This window comes from Protomyctophum parallelum, assembly GCF_964188405.1.
Source record: "Protomyctophum parallelum genome assembly, chromosome: 10".
NCBI classification, from domain to species: Eukaryota; Metazoa; Chordata; class Actinopteri; order Myctophiformes; family Myctophidae; genus Protomyctophum; species Protomyctophum parallelum.
Genome location: NC_139704.1, coordinates 17427522 through 17441505, shown reverse-complemented (window position 1 = coordinate 17441505; position 13984 = coordinate 17427522). Strand labels below are relative to the sequence as shown.

General features: G+C 44.7%; 3 protein-coding genes across 3 annotated transcripts; all 3 read left to right on the top strand.

Annotated features, from left to right (window-relative positions):
- Positions 1 to 7556: 7556 nt before the first annotated feature.
- On the top strand, positions 7557 to 8210 carry LOC310865636 (derlin-2-like; the record flags this gene model as incomplete). The annotated part of the gene is made up of 1 exon (XM_083774814.1): positions 7557 to 8210. One exon carries the CDS (start codon positions 7557 to 7559, stop codon positions 8208 to 8210), a length of 654 nt encoding a protein of 217 aa, XP_083630940.1.
- A 1282-nt stretch (positions 8211 to 9492) lies between these two features.
- Positions 9493 to 9828, top strand: LOC310865701 (cytochrome b-c1 complex subunit 7-like; the record flags this gene model as incomplete). The annotated part of the gene is made up of 1 exon (XM_083774913.1): positions 9493 to 9828. One exon carries the CDS (start codon positions 9493 to 9495, stop codon positions 9826 to 9828), a length of 336 nt encoding a protein of 111 aa, XP_083631039.1.
- Positions 9829 to 10539: 711 nt separating this feature from the next.
- LOC310865241 (phosducin-like protein 3) lies at positions 10540 to 11253 on the top strand (the record flags this gene model as incomplete). The annotated part of the gene is made up of 1 exon (XM_083774267.1): positions 10540 to 11253. One exon carries the CDS (start codon positions 10540 to 10542, stop codon positions 11251 to 11253), a length of 714 nt encoding a protein of 237 aa, XP_083630393.1.
- Between the last annotated feature and the right edge of the window lie 2731 nt (positions 11254 to 13984).

Sequence of the window (13984 nt, the reverse complement as noted above, 5' to 3'; positions counted from 1 at the left end):
GGCAAAAACAGGGAGTCCACACAAGAGTATAACGTTTTGTAGTTATATTTATTATATTAAAGTAAATAAAGCATAGCAAAATAATGAAGTGTGGGATGTGAGGATATCAGTCATCAGTAATGTGTGCAGTGTGTGGATGTATGGAGAGTGGTGTGTGAGTGTTGTATTAGCTGGTGCAAAACATAACTCAACAAAAGGGTGGTTAGGCCCTTGAGCCAGGTGGCAGTCCTGCTTGCAGGGAGGACAGAGAGAAGAGTGAGCTGCAGCCAGGAGAGCTCTCTATATAGTCCCCTAAGCCACACCCACCTCAGGTGAGCACAATTGGGCTGATGGCCTGCTCCACTCTGCCATCACAGAGGCTTCCCTCTAGCTTACAGTGAGGCAGAGGGGGCAGGGCCGTCACACCCCCCTCCATAAAAATGATGTTCCACCACATCATCTAAAAGAGAAACAACCACAAATTAGCAACCAATAAACAACAAATATTATCAACCAAATGACCAAATTAACCAAATCAAACAGCTACCTTTTCAACTTTGACTTACTACTGTACAACAATGCCCCCTGGATGCTCAATACCCGTTTCATTCCCCTATAGTAGTCCAGCTGTGGCCCCACTGCCCTTCGCATCTGCCCCGAATTAGCTCTGGCGAAATGACACTTGGGACAGGTGGGACCGGAGAACTACATAGGAGGGTTCTACAGGACAGAACAGTTTACAGTTCACCAAAACCACATTTCCAATCAAACAACTAACAACTTTAATGTCTGCGTTTACCCAGACTTGTCTGTGCAACTGTACACTACCTACCCATACTACCTGCTTCCCCACCATGACCCACCATCCTGCCCCCAGCCTCGGCAACCTTGGTACTAGGAGCAATTTAAGAGAGCCGGAGACAGGATAGTCTAGAATGGGAAAGAAAACAAGCAAAAACAGGAAATGTAAGTGAACAGGTTAACACCTTAATGTATACGTGACAGTGCATCTGCCATCACGTTCTGAGAACCTTTAATGTGACGAATCTCCATATTATAGGGCTGCAAGAATAATGCCCATCGCATTAACCTCTGGTTTGGATTTTGGAGAGACTTCAAAAATGTCAGTGGGTTGTGGTCTGTGTAAGCGACTAGTGGAGTTAAACCAGAACCCAAGTACACATCAAAGTGTTGCAAAGCTAATATTAGCCCTAGCGCCTCCTTCTCAATAACCGAGTAGTTGAGCTGATAAGTATTGAACTTTCTTGAAAAGAAAGCAACCACTCTTTCAACCCCCCGCTCATCTGCTTGCAAAAGAGCAGCTCCGCATCCTACATTTGAAGCATCGACCTGTAGTGAAAAGGACTTATCCAAATGGGGAGCAGCTAGAACCGGAGCTGAACACAACAGAGCCTTGAGATTTTCAAATGCCAACTCACAATTAGTTGACCAGACAAATTTGGTATCCTTTTTGAACAGCCTGGTTAATGGCTCAGCCACGGACGAAAAGTTTCTACAGAAACTCCTATAATATCCTACTAGGCCCATAAACCGGAGCAACTCTTTCTTTGTAGTTGGATGAGGATATTCAACCATTGCCTTGACCTTGTCCTGAACCATGCGTACACTGCCCTGCCCGACCACCTTGCCCAAATATGTTACTGTGGCCCTTGCAAACTCACATTTAGCCAAGTTGATTGTCAATCGTGCCCAGACCAACCTCTCCAAGAGAGCCTTAGTACGCTGCATGTGCTCAGACCAGGTATCGCTGTAGATTACCACGTCATCAAGGTATACGGCACATCCCTCCAAACCAGCCACCACCAAATTCATGAGGCGCTGAAAAGTTGCGGGCGCATTTCGCAGACCAAAAGGCATAACAGTGTACTTGTATAAACCAGATGGTGTAATGAAAGCGCAAACTTCCTGTGCTCGCTTCGACAGAGGGACCTGCCAATATCCTTTTAAAAGGTCAAATGTACTAACATACTTAGCTGATCCCACTTCATCTATACAGTCTTCCATTCGTGGAAGGGGAAAAGCATCTGGCTTAGTTACATTATTGACCTTTCGATAGTCTGTACACACTCTGTAGGTCTTGTCAGGCTTACCGACCAGTAGGCAAGGTGATGCCCAGCTTGAGCTGCATGGTTCAGCAAAATGGTTCTTCAGCATGTACTCCACCTCTTTGTTCAAATATTTACGTTTCTCAGGAGACACCCTATAAAAACGCTGCCTTATAGGTACTGCTGTTTCATCCACCTCCACATCATGTTCAATTAAATGGGTACGAGTGGGCACATCGTGCAACAAAGCAGGATATCCGTTAATAAGAGCCACCAACTCAGAGCGTTCATCATCATTCAAATAGGCCAGATTAGAATCAAGTTTACTCAAGGATTCTGTGTTGTTCAACCGACCCTGCAAAATGACCTCCGGGGTCTCACCCTCCTCTGGAGTAGCCAACACAGGTGAAGACCCATCTACCCTGGTTGTACAAAGACAGGAATTAACACTTTCCCCATTTCCTGCTTTACCATCAGACTCCTTTGAGTAATAGGCTTTTAGCAGATTGACATGACACATTTTCGTCTTCTTTCTACTCTCTGGAGTAGCTATTATGTAGTTCTGCTCTGTCACCTGTCTCACAACCGTGTAAGGCCCACTGAATTTGGCCTGGAAAGGAGAAGTTATTATAGGCTTAAGGAGCAAAACTTGATCTCCAGCTTTAAACTCCCTAGGCTCTGCACGTCTGTCATGAAGAGATTTCATTTTTTTCTGTGACTGTCCTAAATTCTCCTTTGCACTTTCCACTGCCAAAATCAACCGGCGTCTAAAACCATTGACATAGTCAAGGAGACTTTTAGGGGGTTCAGCTACTTTCCAGCTGTCCTCCAACATAGCCATGGGACCACGAACCTTGTGACCAAACACCAGGTCATTTGGGCTGAAACCTGTACTTTCCTGGACTACCTCTCTAGATGCTAACATCAGCCACGGTAATCCCTCCTCCCAATCTTTCCCCAATTCTGTGCAGTAAGAACGCAACATGGACTTTAGGGTTTGATGGAACCGTTCCAAGGCCCCCTGTGACTGAGCATGATAGGCTGAAGCCATATTATGCTTAACCTGAAGCTGCTTGAGAACTTCAGCAAACATACGGGAGGTGAAATTTGAACCACGATCGCTCTGGATGATCTTTGCGATCCCAAAAACAGACATAAACTGTGTCAAAGCTTTCACAACAGACTTAGTGGTTATGGTTCGAAGTGGGTAAGCTGCGGGGTATCGCGTTACTTGACACATAACCGTGAGCAAATATGTATGGCCCTGCGTGGAACGAGGCAACGGCCCAACACAGTCGATAATGAGATGCTCAAATGGTTTCTCCACTGCAGGGATTGGACACAGTGGAGCTGGCTTAATTGACTGGTTGGGCTTACTCGTCAACTGACAAGTATGACACTTTTTGATGTAAGCAGAAATGTCACGCTTCAACCGAGGCCAAAAACAATACCGCAACACCCGGTTGTATGTTTTCCTTACTCCCTGATGCCCAGCAACATTATTATGACATGTTTGCAACACCAATGACCGAAATTTATTAGGAACCACAAACTGAAAAATTGGATCCCCACCTAGAGCTTCTGCATGTGGAACCCATTTACGAAAGAGCAAGTCCTGTTGCACAAAATACCCATGTGCACTACTGTTAATTTTGTCAACAGACATGGCTTTGTCAAACAGCTCTTGCAAGCTAGCATCATTTTTCTGTTCTACAGCCAACTCCATATGCGACATAGATTTAAACTGCTCAGGCAACGTCAAATCAACCAGACCAGACCTCTCGCCCTGATCAACACTCTGGTTCTCATGTGAGGCGGCCATGGCACGTGTAACAGCGCAAGCTGGATACACCACTGTACCATCAGATACACTGTCCTGCTGAACATCTCCAGGCCACTTCCTGGTAATTACATTTGGTACCTGATCAGACCAAATTCGTTCCCCACAAAGGTCATTACCCAGGATGATGTCCACCCCTGCAACCGGCAACTCCGGTCTCACCCCCATGTGAACCTCTCCATTTACCAACTCTGAAGTGAGGGACATCTTATGGATTGGCACAGAAAACACAAACATGCCCATTCCCTGAATCAAAATGCTCTCCCCTGTATCAGTCTCAGTTGTAAACTGCAACACTGACTCTCGTACAAAGGAATCTAGTGATCCACAGTCTCGTAGCACCTTCACTGGTATTTGTTTGTCACTTCCCATCACAGACACAAAACCATTAGAAATGAATGGCAAGTATGCATCAGCCGTTTTTGGCTTCAATAGCACACTCTGCTGTCCTAAAGGCAAAGCCACTGGGCTGAGTGAGTTGGCCAGTGCCACTGGTTTAACCTGTGAGCTGGTGTACTTGTCCTTAGATTTGAGGACCGGACACTCATTTTTCCAGTGTCCTGCAGATTTACAATAATGACATACACCCACTGATTTGTCATGTGTCCCTGGTGTCACCCTGCTGTCGGCCGTATTTCTGTAAACCTCTGGAGCACCCTTTACACGAGGAACTTTATTGAACACATTCTCACTAGCATGATCACTGTAACTATTCTTGTGAATTAACACGTACTCATCTGCCAAAACTGCTGCCTCAGTTGCCGTTTTTACTTTGTGCTCAGTGATGTATGTAGCAATATTACACGACAGAGTGTTCTTAAACTGCTCCAAGACCATGAGATTAAACAATTGTTCAAAATTCTCAACTTCAGATGATGAACACCAGCGTGAAAACTGTGTACTCAAATCTCTGACAAACTCCACATGTGACTCTTTGTCACGTTTTCGCCAGCCACGAGCCCTCTGCCTGTAAGCCTCTGGCACCATCTCGTATATTTTTAACACTGCCTCTTTAACTTTTGCATAACTCCTAGAGTCCATAGACGTTAACGCAGCAAATGCCTCTTGTGCTTTCCCTGTGAGTACCGACTGCACCATTATAGCGCAATTTGTGTCTGTCCAACCTTGTGCCTCTGCAATTGTCAAATAAGATAAAAAAAGTGTCAGGATCCTTTTCATTGAACCTGGGAAGGAGCCTCAGGCTACTGCCAATGTCCATAGCTTTGACACCTCCTCCCCTTTCAGTATTACCATTATTCAATGCATCTGCTGATAACTTTCCCTGTTCAACCAACTCTAGCTTTTTGCATTCCAAATCTAATTTGGCCAATTCAGTTCGTTGTTTCAATTTTTCCACTTCCAAGGAATGTTGTTGTTTTAACATCAAAAGTTCTTTCCTCCATTTGAACTCACCCTCTGAACTGACCTCGTCCTCCTTGTCTTCAACAGGCTGCAAAATGCCCTTGTCTACCAGACCACTGATTAAACTGGCCTTCATTGCTGCCTTGAGCTTTTCTGTCACTGTGATGTCATAATGTTTAGCAATTACCAATAGCTGATCCTTCGCACAAATATCGAGTAACCCCACTGACGGGGACTTAATAAACTTATCTGTAGCTGAACTCATTTTTGTATGCAAATGTAAATAAACTTTAACAAAACCAAGTGTTGGGGCTGTGCATTGCAAAGTGTAGTACAGTAACCTTAATCAAAATGGAACAAACCCCCCCCTAACTTCCCTATTATTCCTAACTAACTTACCTATCTTTACCTACAGTCGGCACCCGGGCATGAGGATTTCTCCCCTCCAGCCACCTAGTGTGACCCCCAAGATCCGCCGCTAACCAAAACTCCACTAAGAGTAAATCAAAGAAAGGAACAAACAACTGACACCCTAACAGTGCCGGTCGCTAAGGGACTTGTTCCAACTAAAACACATTTAACTAACACTTGCAAACACATCCCAACACTTACCTTTGTTGTAACTCTGTAAACTGGGGCCAAATGCTTTCTCTGTCCGGCTCCTAACCAAAAACAAACAAGCAAACTCAAGTGTGAAACTCCCAACCAAGACAAACGGGAAAAAACAAAAATAAATATTTTTTTGATTTTTTTTTTTTTTTTAACCAAACAATCTAATCAATTAATTAATTATGTACGGACGAGCCCCCATTTTGTCATGCACTAGGGGATGCATGGCAAAAACAGGGAGTCCACACAAGAGTATAACGTTTTGTAGTTATATTTATTATATTAAAGTAAATAAAGCATAGCTAAATAATGAAGTGTGGGATGTGAGGATATCAGTCATCAGTAATGTGTGCAGTGTGTGGATGTATGGAGAGTGGTGTGTGAGTGTTGTATTAGCTGGTGCAAAACATAACTCAACAAAAGGGTGGTTAGGCCCTTGAGCCAGGTGGCAGTCCTGCTTGCAGGGAGGACAGAGAGAAGAGTGAGCTGCAGCCAGGAGAGCTCTCTATATAGTCCCCTAAGCCACACCCACCTCAGGTGAGCACAATTGGGCTGATGGCCTGCTCCACTCTGCCATCACAGAGGCTTCCCTCTAGCTTACAGTGAGGCAGAGGGGGCAGGGCCGTCACAAGTTTCATGATGATACTGTATTGTAGACTAAATGTGCAGCCCTACTACAATACATATTGTATTTGTTGTTTCTCCAAACAGTCAGTGTATCATGTTTCCTGAGTTACTGAAATGTGCCTTCAAGATTCCGGGTAGGCTTAATAGGCTTAATAATGAAGGACCGTCGGTCAAGAGAGGAAGGAAGATGCTAACCTGACGCTGCCAGATGAGGGCGGTATTGGGTAACCATGTTCCCCAACACAGCAATCATCTGGGATCTCTCAGGCAGTTGAGCTGACAAAAATCCGTTCCGTACCGGACCAATCAGCGTGAGCTAAGGGCGGAATATGTGCGAAACCGGACGTGAAGCTATATAGACACGTCAATATGATTGGTTGTGTTTGCACGCCCACACGGTGATAGACAGACGGTCCCATCCAATCATCTACCAAGTATCTTGAAAAAAAGGAACAGCCCCGTCATCGAATTTGCTTCCGCGATCCCAGATCCCAATAAGCTGTGAAACAAATTTGTGTAGCAAGCTTCTTGGATCTGGCAGCGTCAGGTTAGGAAGATGCACCTATGTTGAAGATTCAGAGCTGCCAACCTGCACACATTTTGTGTACCAACCACGCAATTCTAGGCGTATAGACACCTAGAATTGCGTGGTTGGTACACAAAATGTGTGCAGGTTGGCAGCTCTGACTTAGATTGCACCAATCTCATCACTTTCTACTCACATTATATTGATGACATCAGTCCAGTCATTCGCAAATATGGAGCAACGGTTGGACGATGGATCTGAGAACAGCCTGACAGGCGGACAAGGACACAAACATTTTGGGGACAGAAATATGCAGACATATAAGTGCACTAACGTTCTTCTAGATGGCTCACCCCCTTAGGAGGAATGATGTAAGCGGAGATGTCACTGATATCACTGTCATTGACATCACATAAGCCTCTCTTGAGCATCACATAAGCCAGTTGACCATCTGAAGAGCTTCTCTTTCACACCCTGATTAGCAAAATTATTAAAACCCTGACGTCTTGACAAAGTGCCGGAGGCCGCCTTCCTACCCCATTGCACAATGGCATACCGGGCTTTAAGACAGGAATACTCTCAGATGCCGGTTGTAACTCGGGCATACATAACCGCATGTGTCCTTACAACAGCTGCTGTGCAACTAGAGCTGATCACCCCTTTTCAACTCTACTTTAACCCTAACTTGATTCTCCGAAAGTACCAGATCTGGCGGCTAATAACGAACTTTTTGTTTTTTGGTCCTGTTGGCTTCAGCTTCCTTCTCAATATGCTTTTCCTATATCAACACTGTCGTTGGCTGGAGGAGGGGTCTTTCAGGGGCCGCACTGCTGATTTTGTGTTTATGTTCCTCTTTGCTGGGCTGCTGATGACTATATTTTGCCTTTTCGTAAGTCTACTCTTTCTGGGACAGGCCTTCACAATGATGCTGGTATATGTGTGGAGTCGACGGAACCCCCATGTCCACATGAACTTCTTTGGCCTCTTCAACTTTCAGGCACCCTTCTTGCCTTGGGTGCTGCTGGGATTCTCGGTGCTGCTAGGCAACAACGCCATTATAGATCTATTAGGTATCGCTGTTGGTCATGTGTACTACTTCTTGGAGGATGTGTTCCCCAACCAGCCAGGTGGTGGCAGGTGGCTGAAGACCCCTTCTATTGTAAAGATGCTGTTTGACACTCCAGAGGAAGATGGCAACTAACAACCCTCTTCCCGTGGAACACCCTCAAGGATTTTCCTGGCGGGAGGCTGTGCCTTAGGGGATTACAATGCCAAATGATCAGTAAACTATTCATGATGCCAGATTATTGTCACAACAGCAGAGAACGATAGCACAGTGACCTTGCATTGTGAACCTGTTGTTGAAATTTGATTAAATCGCAGCAAGAAAATATTTGACAATTGTAAAATGAGAGTAAATGTTAACTGTATATGTGAATGAATTCAGATTTCCGTTTCTTTTTCTTTATTTCTTTTTTTCATTTGATTACCAATCTAAAACATGACAACCAATTATGAAAGAGCCCTGAAAGTGTCAGTGGCAGGATGACAATCTTTATTCACTGCCCCTCCCTGAACCACAATTGGCTGTTACAGTATTTGCTTGCCATCTTACCAATGAGACCCACCCAGGGGGTTGGCTGATCAAATAGCCTACATTACAACATGGATAGGAAGATGGGATTTTAGTAAAGCTATAGTGCTTAGTGCTGAAACCAACACACAGTGTGGACCTGCTACAACATCCACCACAATCTGGACATCAAATCAAAACAGGCATACCTAAACATCATCGGCGACAGTGGCACTTAAGATGGAACAGCGAGGTCAGCTCTCTGAAGCAAGTCTGCGGGTAGTGCCAGGGTGGGTGCCCAATCAGTGAAGAGAACGATCCTATCCGGATTGAGGGGATCTGACATTTGTGATCCAGATCACACAACGTAACATGCTCTTCTGACAGGGCGTGCAGACGCATCACTCACACCGGTCATCTATCCTGAGTCAGACCTGTTGAGTCGTCATAGACAGACAGTCAGCTGCTAGAAAATACTTTCTGGAAGTACTTTCTAAAATACTACCTGCCTAGTCTCCAGGCCCACAGAAGTGTCCGAACTCAGGTCGACAGAAGGGTCCGACGTTTGAACTCCGGTCGGGACCACACGCATGATCGTAGACCCTCATTCACCCCGAGCACAGATCAGAGTAGGGCAGTTGGAGCTGTGTGGATCTCCATATTTGGGTCACTGACATCATATTTTTGATGATGCGATATTTGAGGCAGCTCTGCATAAACGCTTTCAACACTTAGTGAGGGGCATTAGCGTGAGATCAAAGACAAATAGGTAGAAAGCAAACTTATAAAAACCTTATATGGTTAGGTTCTTTCTGTCTGTCAGAAAGTGGGCAAGACACAGAAACCAAGGGCTATAGCTAGTTCCAACTGCTAAAGAGCAAAGGAAACAGTGGTTGCTAGTGCAAACAAAATGGCATTGAGGGCACCAGCATCAGTGACCGGGAGTCTCATTCTTGGATTCCGCAAATGGTATTACAACCTATGTGGCTTCAATAAGCTCGGTTTGTTGCGTGATGACACCATTCATGAAGATGATGATGTGAAGGAGGCGCTGCGGAGGCTTCCGGAGAACGTGTACAATGACAGGACTTTCCGGTTCAAGAGAGCCCTGGACCTCTCCATGAAGCACCACATCTTGCCCAAAGACCAGAGGACAACATATGAGGAGGATGTCCATTATCTGACACCATACCTGGAGGTGGTTATTCGTGAAAGGAAAGAGAGAGAGGAGCATGACAGGAAATAAAATATATGCTGTGATAATTTTATTGGACCTTTGTTTGGTATACAAATATTTCATATATATTTCTATAAATGCGGCAAGTCTATGTGTGTACGTCTGTAATCCACGTAACTTGAGAACCGTTCGCCCCGCCGACTTCAAATTCGACACACGCGTTCCACGACACCACAAGGAGTGCCGTGCCCGGTGTCGAGTCGGTCGGATATAGTGTTGTCCAAGACCAGCACAATAGCCTCTATCCGGGCTCTGGAACTGGTCATCGCTATATCTCCATATATGGAGCTGGCCTGTTCTGACATCATTCTGACATCTGCATAGACTCCATATTTGGGCATGCCTAACAAAGAACTCCATATATGGGCATAAAAGGGACACATGATAACTGGGTGGGGAATGGATTTCCAACTTGCATCGTTCAAAGTAGGCCAGTGCCCAACGGGCACCGCTCTAGTATAAAATAATAACCAATATAATAAATTGTAACTCATTAAAAAGAAAAGAAAAAGAACAAACCATCAAATATTGGAGAGCCCTCTCCTAGTTGTGGGGCCCATCTGTGGGTTATGCCTGAATATGGAGAGGACTGATGTTGTCATCCTGACATCATAGTTTGGCCTTCAAATATCCGATACTGCAAGCCGCTGAGGGTCCAGCACTATTAGAAAGGTCCAAACGTGTAACCAGAGAACGATTCAAGAATATTCAGTTGTCACAATGCAGGACCCAAATGAGGACACAGAGTGGAATGATATTCTGCGGAAGAAGGGCATTCTTCCCCCCAAAGAAATCCCCAAAGATGATGAGGAGGAAGAGTTGGCTCTCCAACAGCAGCAGTCTGTGAAAAGCTATGAAAGCATGACAGTTGATGAGCTGGATGAAAACGAGGACGAGTTCGATGAAGAGGATGAGGCTGCCATCGAGATGTACAGGCGGAAGCGCCTCGCGGAATGGAAGGTGACTGAGGTGAAGAATGTGTTCGGGGAGGTGGGCGAGATCTCTGGACAGGACTATGTCAAGGAGGTCAGCCAGGCTGGAGCCGGCGTTTGGGTTGTGCTACACCTCTACAGACAGGGCATTCCCCTGTGTACCCTGATCAACCAGCACCTCCACACGCTGGCCAGCAAGTTCCCTCAGACCAAGTTCCTCAAGTCCATCTCCAGTACCTGTATCCCCAACTATCCTGACCACAACCTGCCCACTATCTTCGTCTACTTTGAGGGAGCGCTGAAGGGGCAGTATGTCGGACCACTTGTCTTCGGTGGTATGAACCCAAAGGCTGAAGATTTGGAGTGGCGGTTATCGCAGAGCGGAGCTGTGAAAACGGACCTGGAGGAGAACCCCAGGAAGCCACTCCACGACATACTCATGTCCTCAATCAGATCGTCACTCCCCACGCAGAAAGACAACGACTCGGACGACGAAGACTAGACTGGCAGCACAAATACAACTTATGCCCTATCCAGATTGGAATCTGATTGTTTTTTTATCTGTGCAGAAAAAAATCACACTTGTGTGAAGTGAGTGGTGCTCTTATCATACATCACATTCTGTGTAGACAATCAAACGCTCAAACGGACAGACACAAAGCTGCATGAAGATTTAACCACATTCCTTGAGGTTTTAAATGTTATTCAAGGCTATGAAAGCATGACACTTGCCTCTAGCCACTATAGGATTATGACACTTTCCAAAATATCACTAGCAGCTCAACACATTATGTACTGTTAGTGACATACAGTAAAACGTTATTATTATGTGCTGATGCACACTGCACTGCGACTATAACAAAAAAACATCGCATGGATGCACCTGTGACGTATCCTCAGTGATGTATCCTGAGGTCAACGGGGTTTCGGGTCTCTCAACATCATACCCCTCACTCAGGCGACCCAGCCGGGAGTGATCAAGTCCCGACTTACGTCCCAGTAGCTACCCTCTAACAGTCCCACTAGGGAAAAACCAGGGTCACACAATCACTGTCCGGGCCCCTCCTACGTCTCACCAGGTCCACTCCTGCTCTCACCAGGAGTAGAGCGAGGACCTGTGCATTCAGGAGTGGTGGGCAATGGTTCCGCAGGGTCATGGTGCTGCGGTTCCGCTTGCTGCTTGCCTCCCAAAGGCCTCACCGAGGGTTGTTCACAGTGATATAGTGATATATGGCATGATGGATGAGATTACAGATCTCCATACTTCCATAGTTTGCTGCTTTGTTGTTGTCTGCACTGTTTTCATTAATGTAGGCTGAAGCCCGATTAAAAATTCATCGTACAATTCTGGTGTCGCTCACTCAAAATAGCAGACCTACAAGTCCATTTATTTTAGTTCTGTGTCTCTATAATACTGTATCAGTACCCACCTGTGGGTAGACCTATTTTCTCTGAGGGGCGCTAGCCCCTCCCATGTCCAGCTCTTGGTGTACCGGTATATGTGTACAACCTTTGTCCTACACAAACATTAAATTCCCATTGACAATGTAATGGACAATTCTATGTCATATTGTCTATTTTACATCATGATGATGTACGATGATAAGAGCCCACCACACAGGTGATTTTTTTTTACTTTATTTTTATTTAGAAGTTAAAGGAGCAATAGGCAGGATTTCAACTTTTTCCCCCTATATTTACATGTTGTGTAATTGGTAAAATGCGACACCTAGTGGCGAAATGCTGCATAGCGTCTGGTACCGCGGGTTGCCAGGTTCGAGAATGAATTGAGACTACGTGACTACCATACTCATTCACTGAGGGGAACATGTCAAGTGGAGAGTCTGACGAGGTAGGCTATAGTATTTACTTGCGCAAGCAGAGCGCGCAAGTAATGTGATCGGCCTGGTCCATTTGTCGTGACAGCCGTTCCGCCATTTCAGGACCCCCCCAGAAAAACATCAAATCTGTGCCCGTATTGCTGGACCAATGATGACGAAATGACCATATCTCTTACGTCATCATTTAGAGCTGGTCATACACGTATTTCTTACGTCATCATTTAGAGCTAGTCATACACGTATGTGTATGACTAGCTCTAAATGATGACGTAAGAAATATGGTCATTTCGTCATCATTGGTCCAGCAATACGGGCACAGATTTGATGTTTTTCTGGGGGGGTCCTGAAATGGCGGAACGTTTTTTTTGCTGTCACGGTTTTTGGACCAGGCCGATCACAGAATACCGCTAATCAACTTACAACTACACACTTTATACAGTATAGAGTATAGAGTATATAGATATACGTATATAGTATATGCCTATATACGTATATAGATATTGTATAACTGCTCTCAGTAATGACGTATGTAATACAACATTATGATTCTGGAATGTATAAAAGTCACAACGTGTCAAAAATGTTACCATAATTATTAATATTAGTGTGGTTTGCAAAATTAAATATATATCTAAGTATATAATTATATATGCAAAAACTAAGTTATAATATCGCAAGAAGCTCAGTCATTTAACACTCTCCGAGAAAGACGCAGACAGACTTGGCCATATCAACAACCCAGATCATTTGACACGTCCACGGGGGAAGGCTAGAAAGGGTGAAAGACTCTCAGGTGTACCAGTTAGCTGGGGTGACTCTCAGCCAAAGACTCTCAGCTATCCTATGCACAGTGAAAGAAGGAAGATATTGAAACCAGGACTCTCCGAGGAAGACGCAGACAGACTCGGGCATATCAACACTCCAGATCATTTGACAATTTCACACGGAAGCCTATTAGTTATTGATTTAAAGGAAGGAAAGAAAACTGTCCCATATCACATCTTCCTTAGTGGATCAGGTGGGGTAGGAAAGAGTCATCTTATTAAACTGATCCATTACGACTGCATGAGATTATTCAAAACAGCCAACTTCATACAACCTGATGACACTATTTCTATGATTACGGCATCAACGGGAATAGCAGCTTTCAATATTAGAGGTGTGACACTCCATTCAGCTTTATCTTTAAAATCATCGAGATTTGGAAATTCTTTCTTACCACTGAATCAAGAAAAGGTAGCATTACTAGAAAATTCCTTACAAAATCTGCAATTATTAATTATAGATGAAATTTCTATGATTGGTGCAGACATTTTTCTCCAAGTACATAAACGATTGAGTCAAATTAAAGGCACAAATGTTATGGAAAATGGCTCAAAGGTACAAGAACCA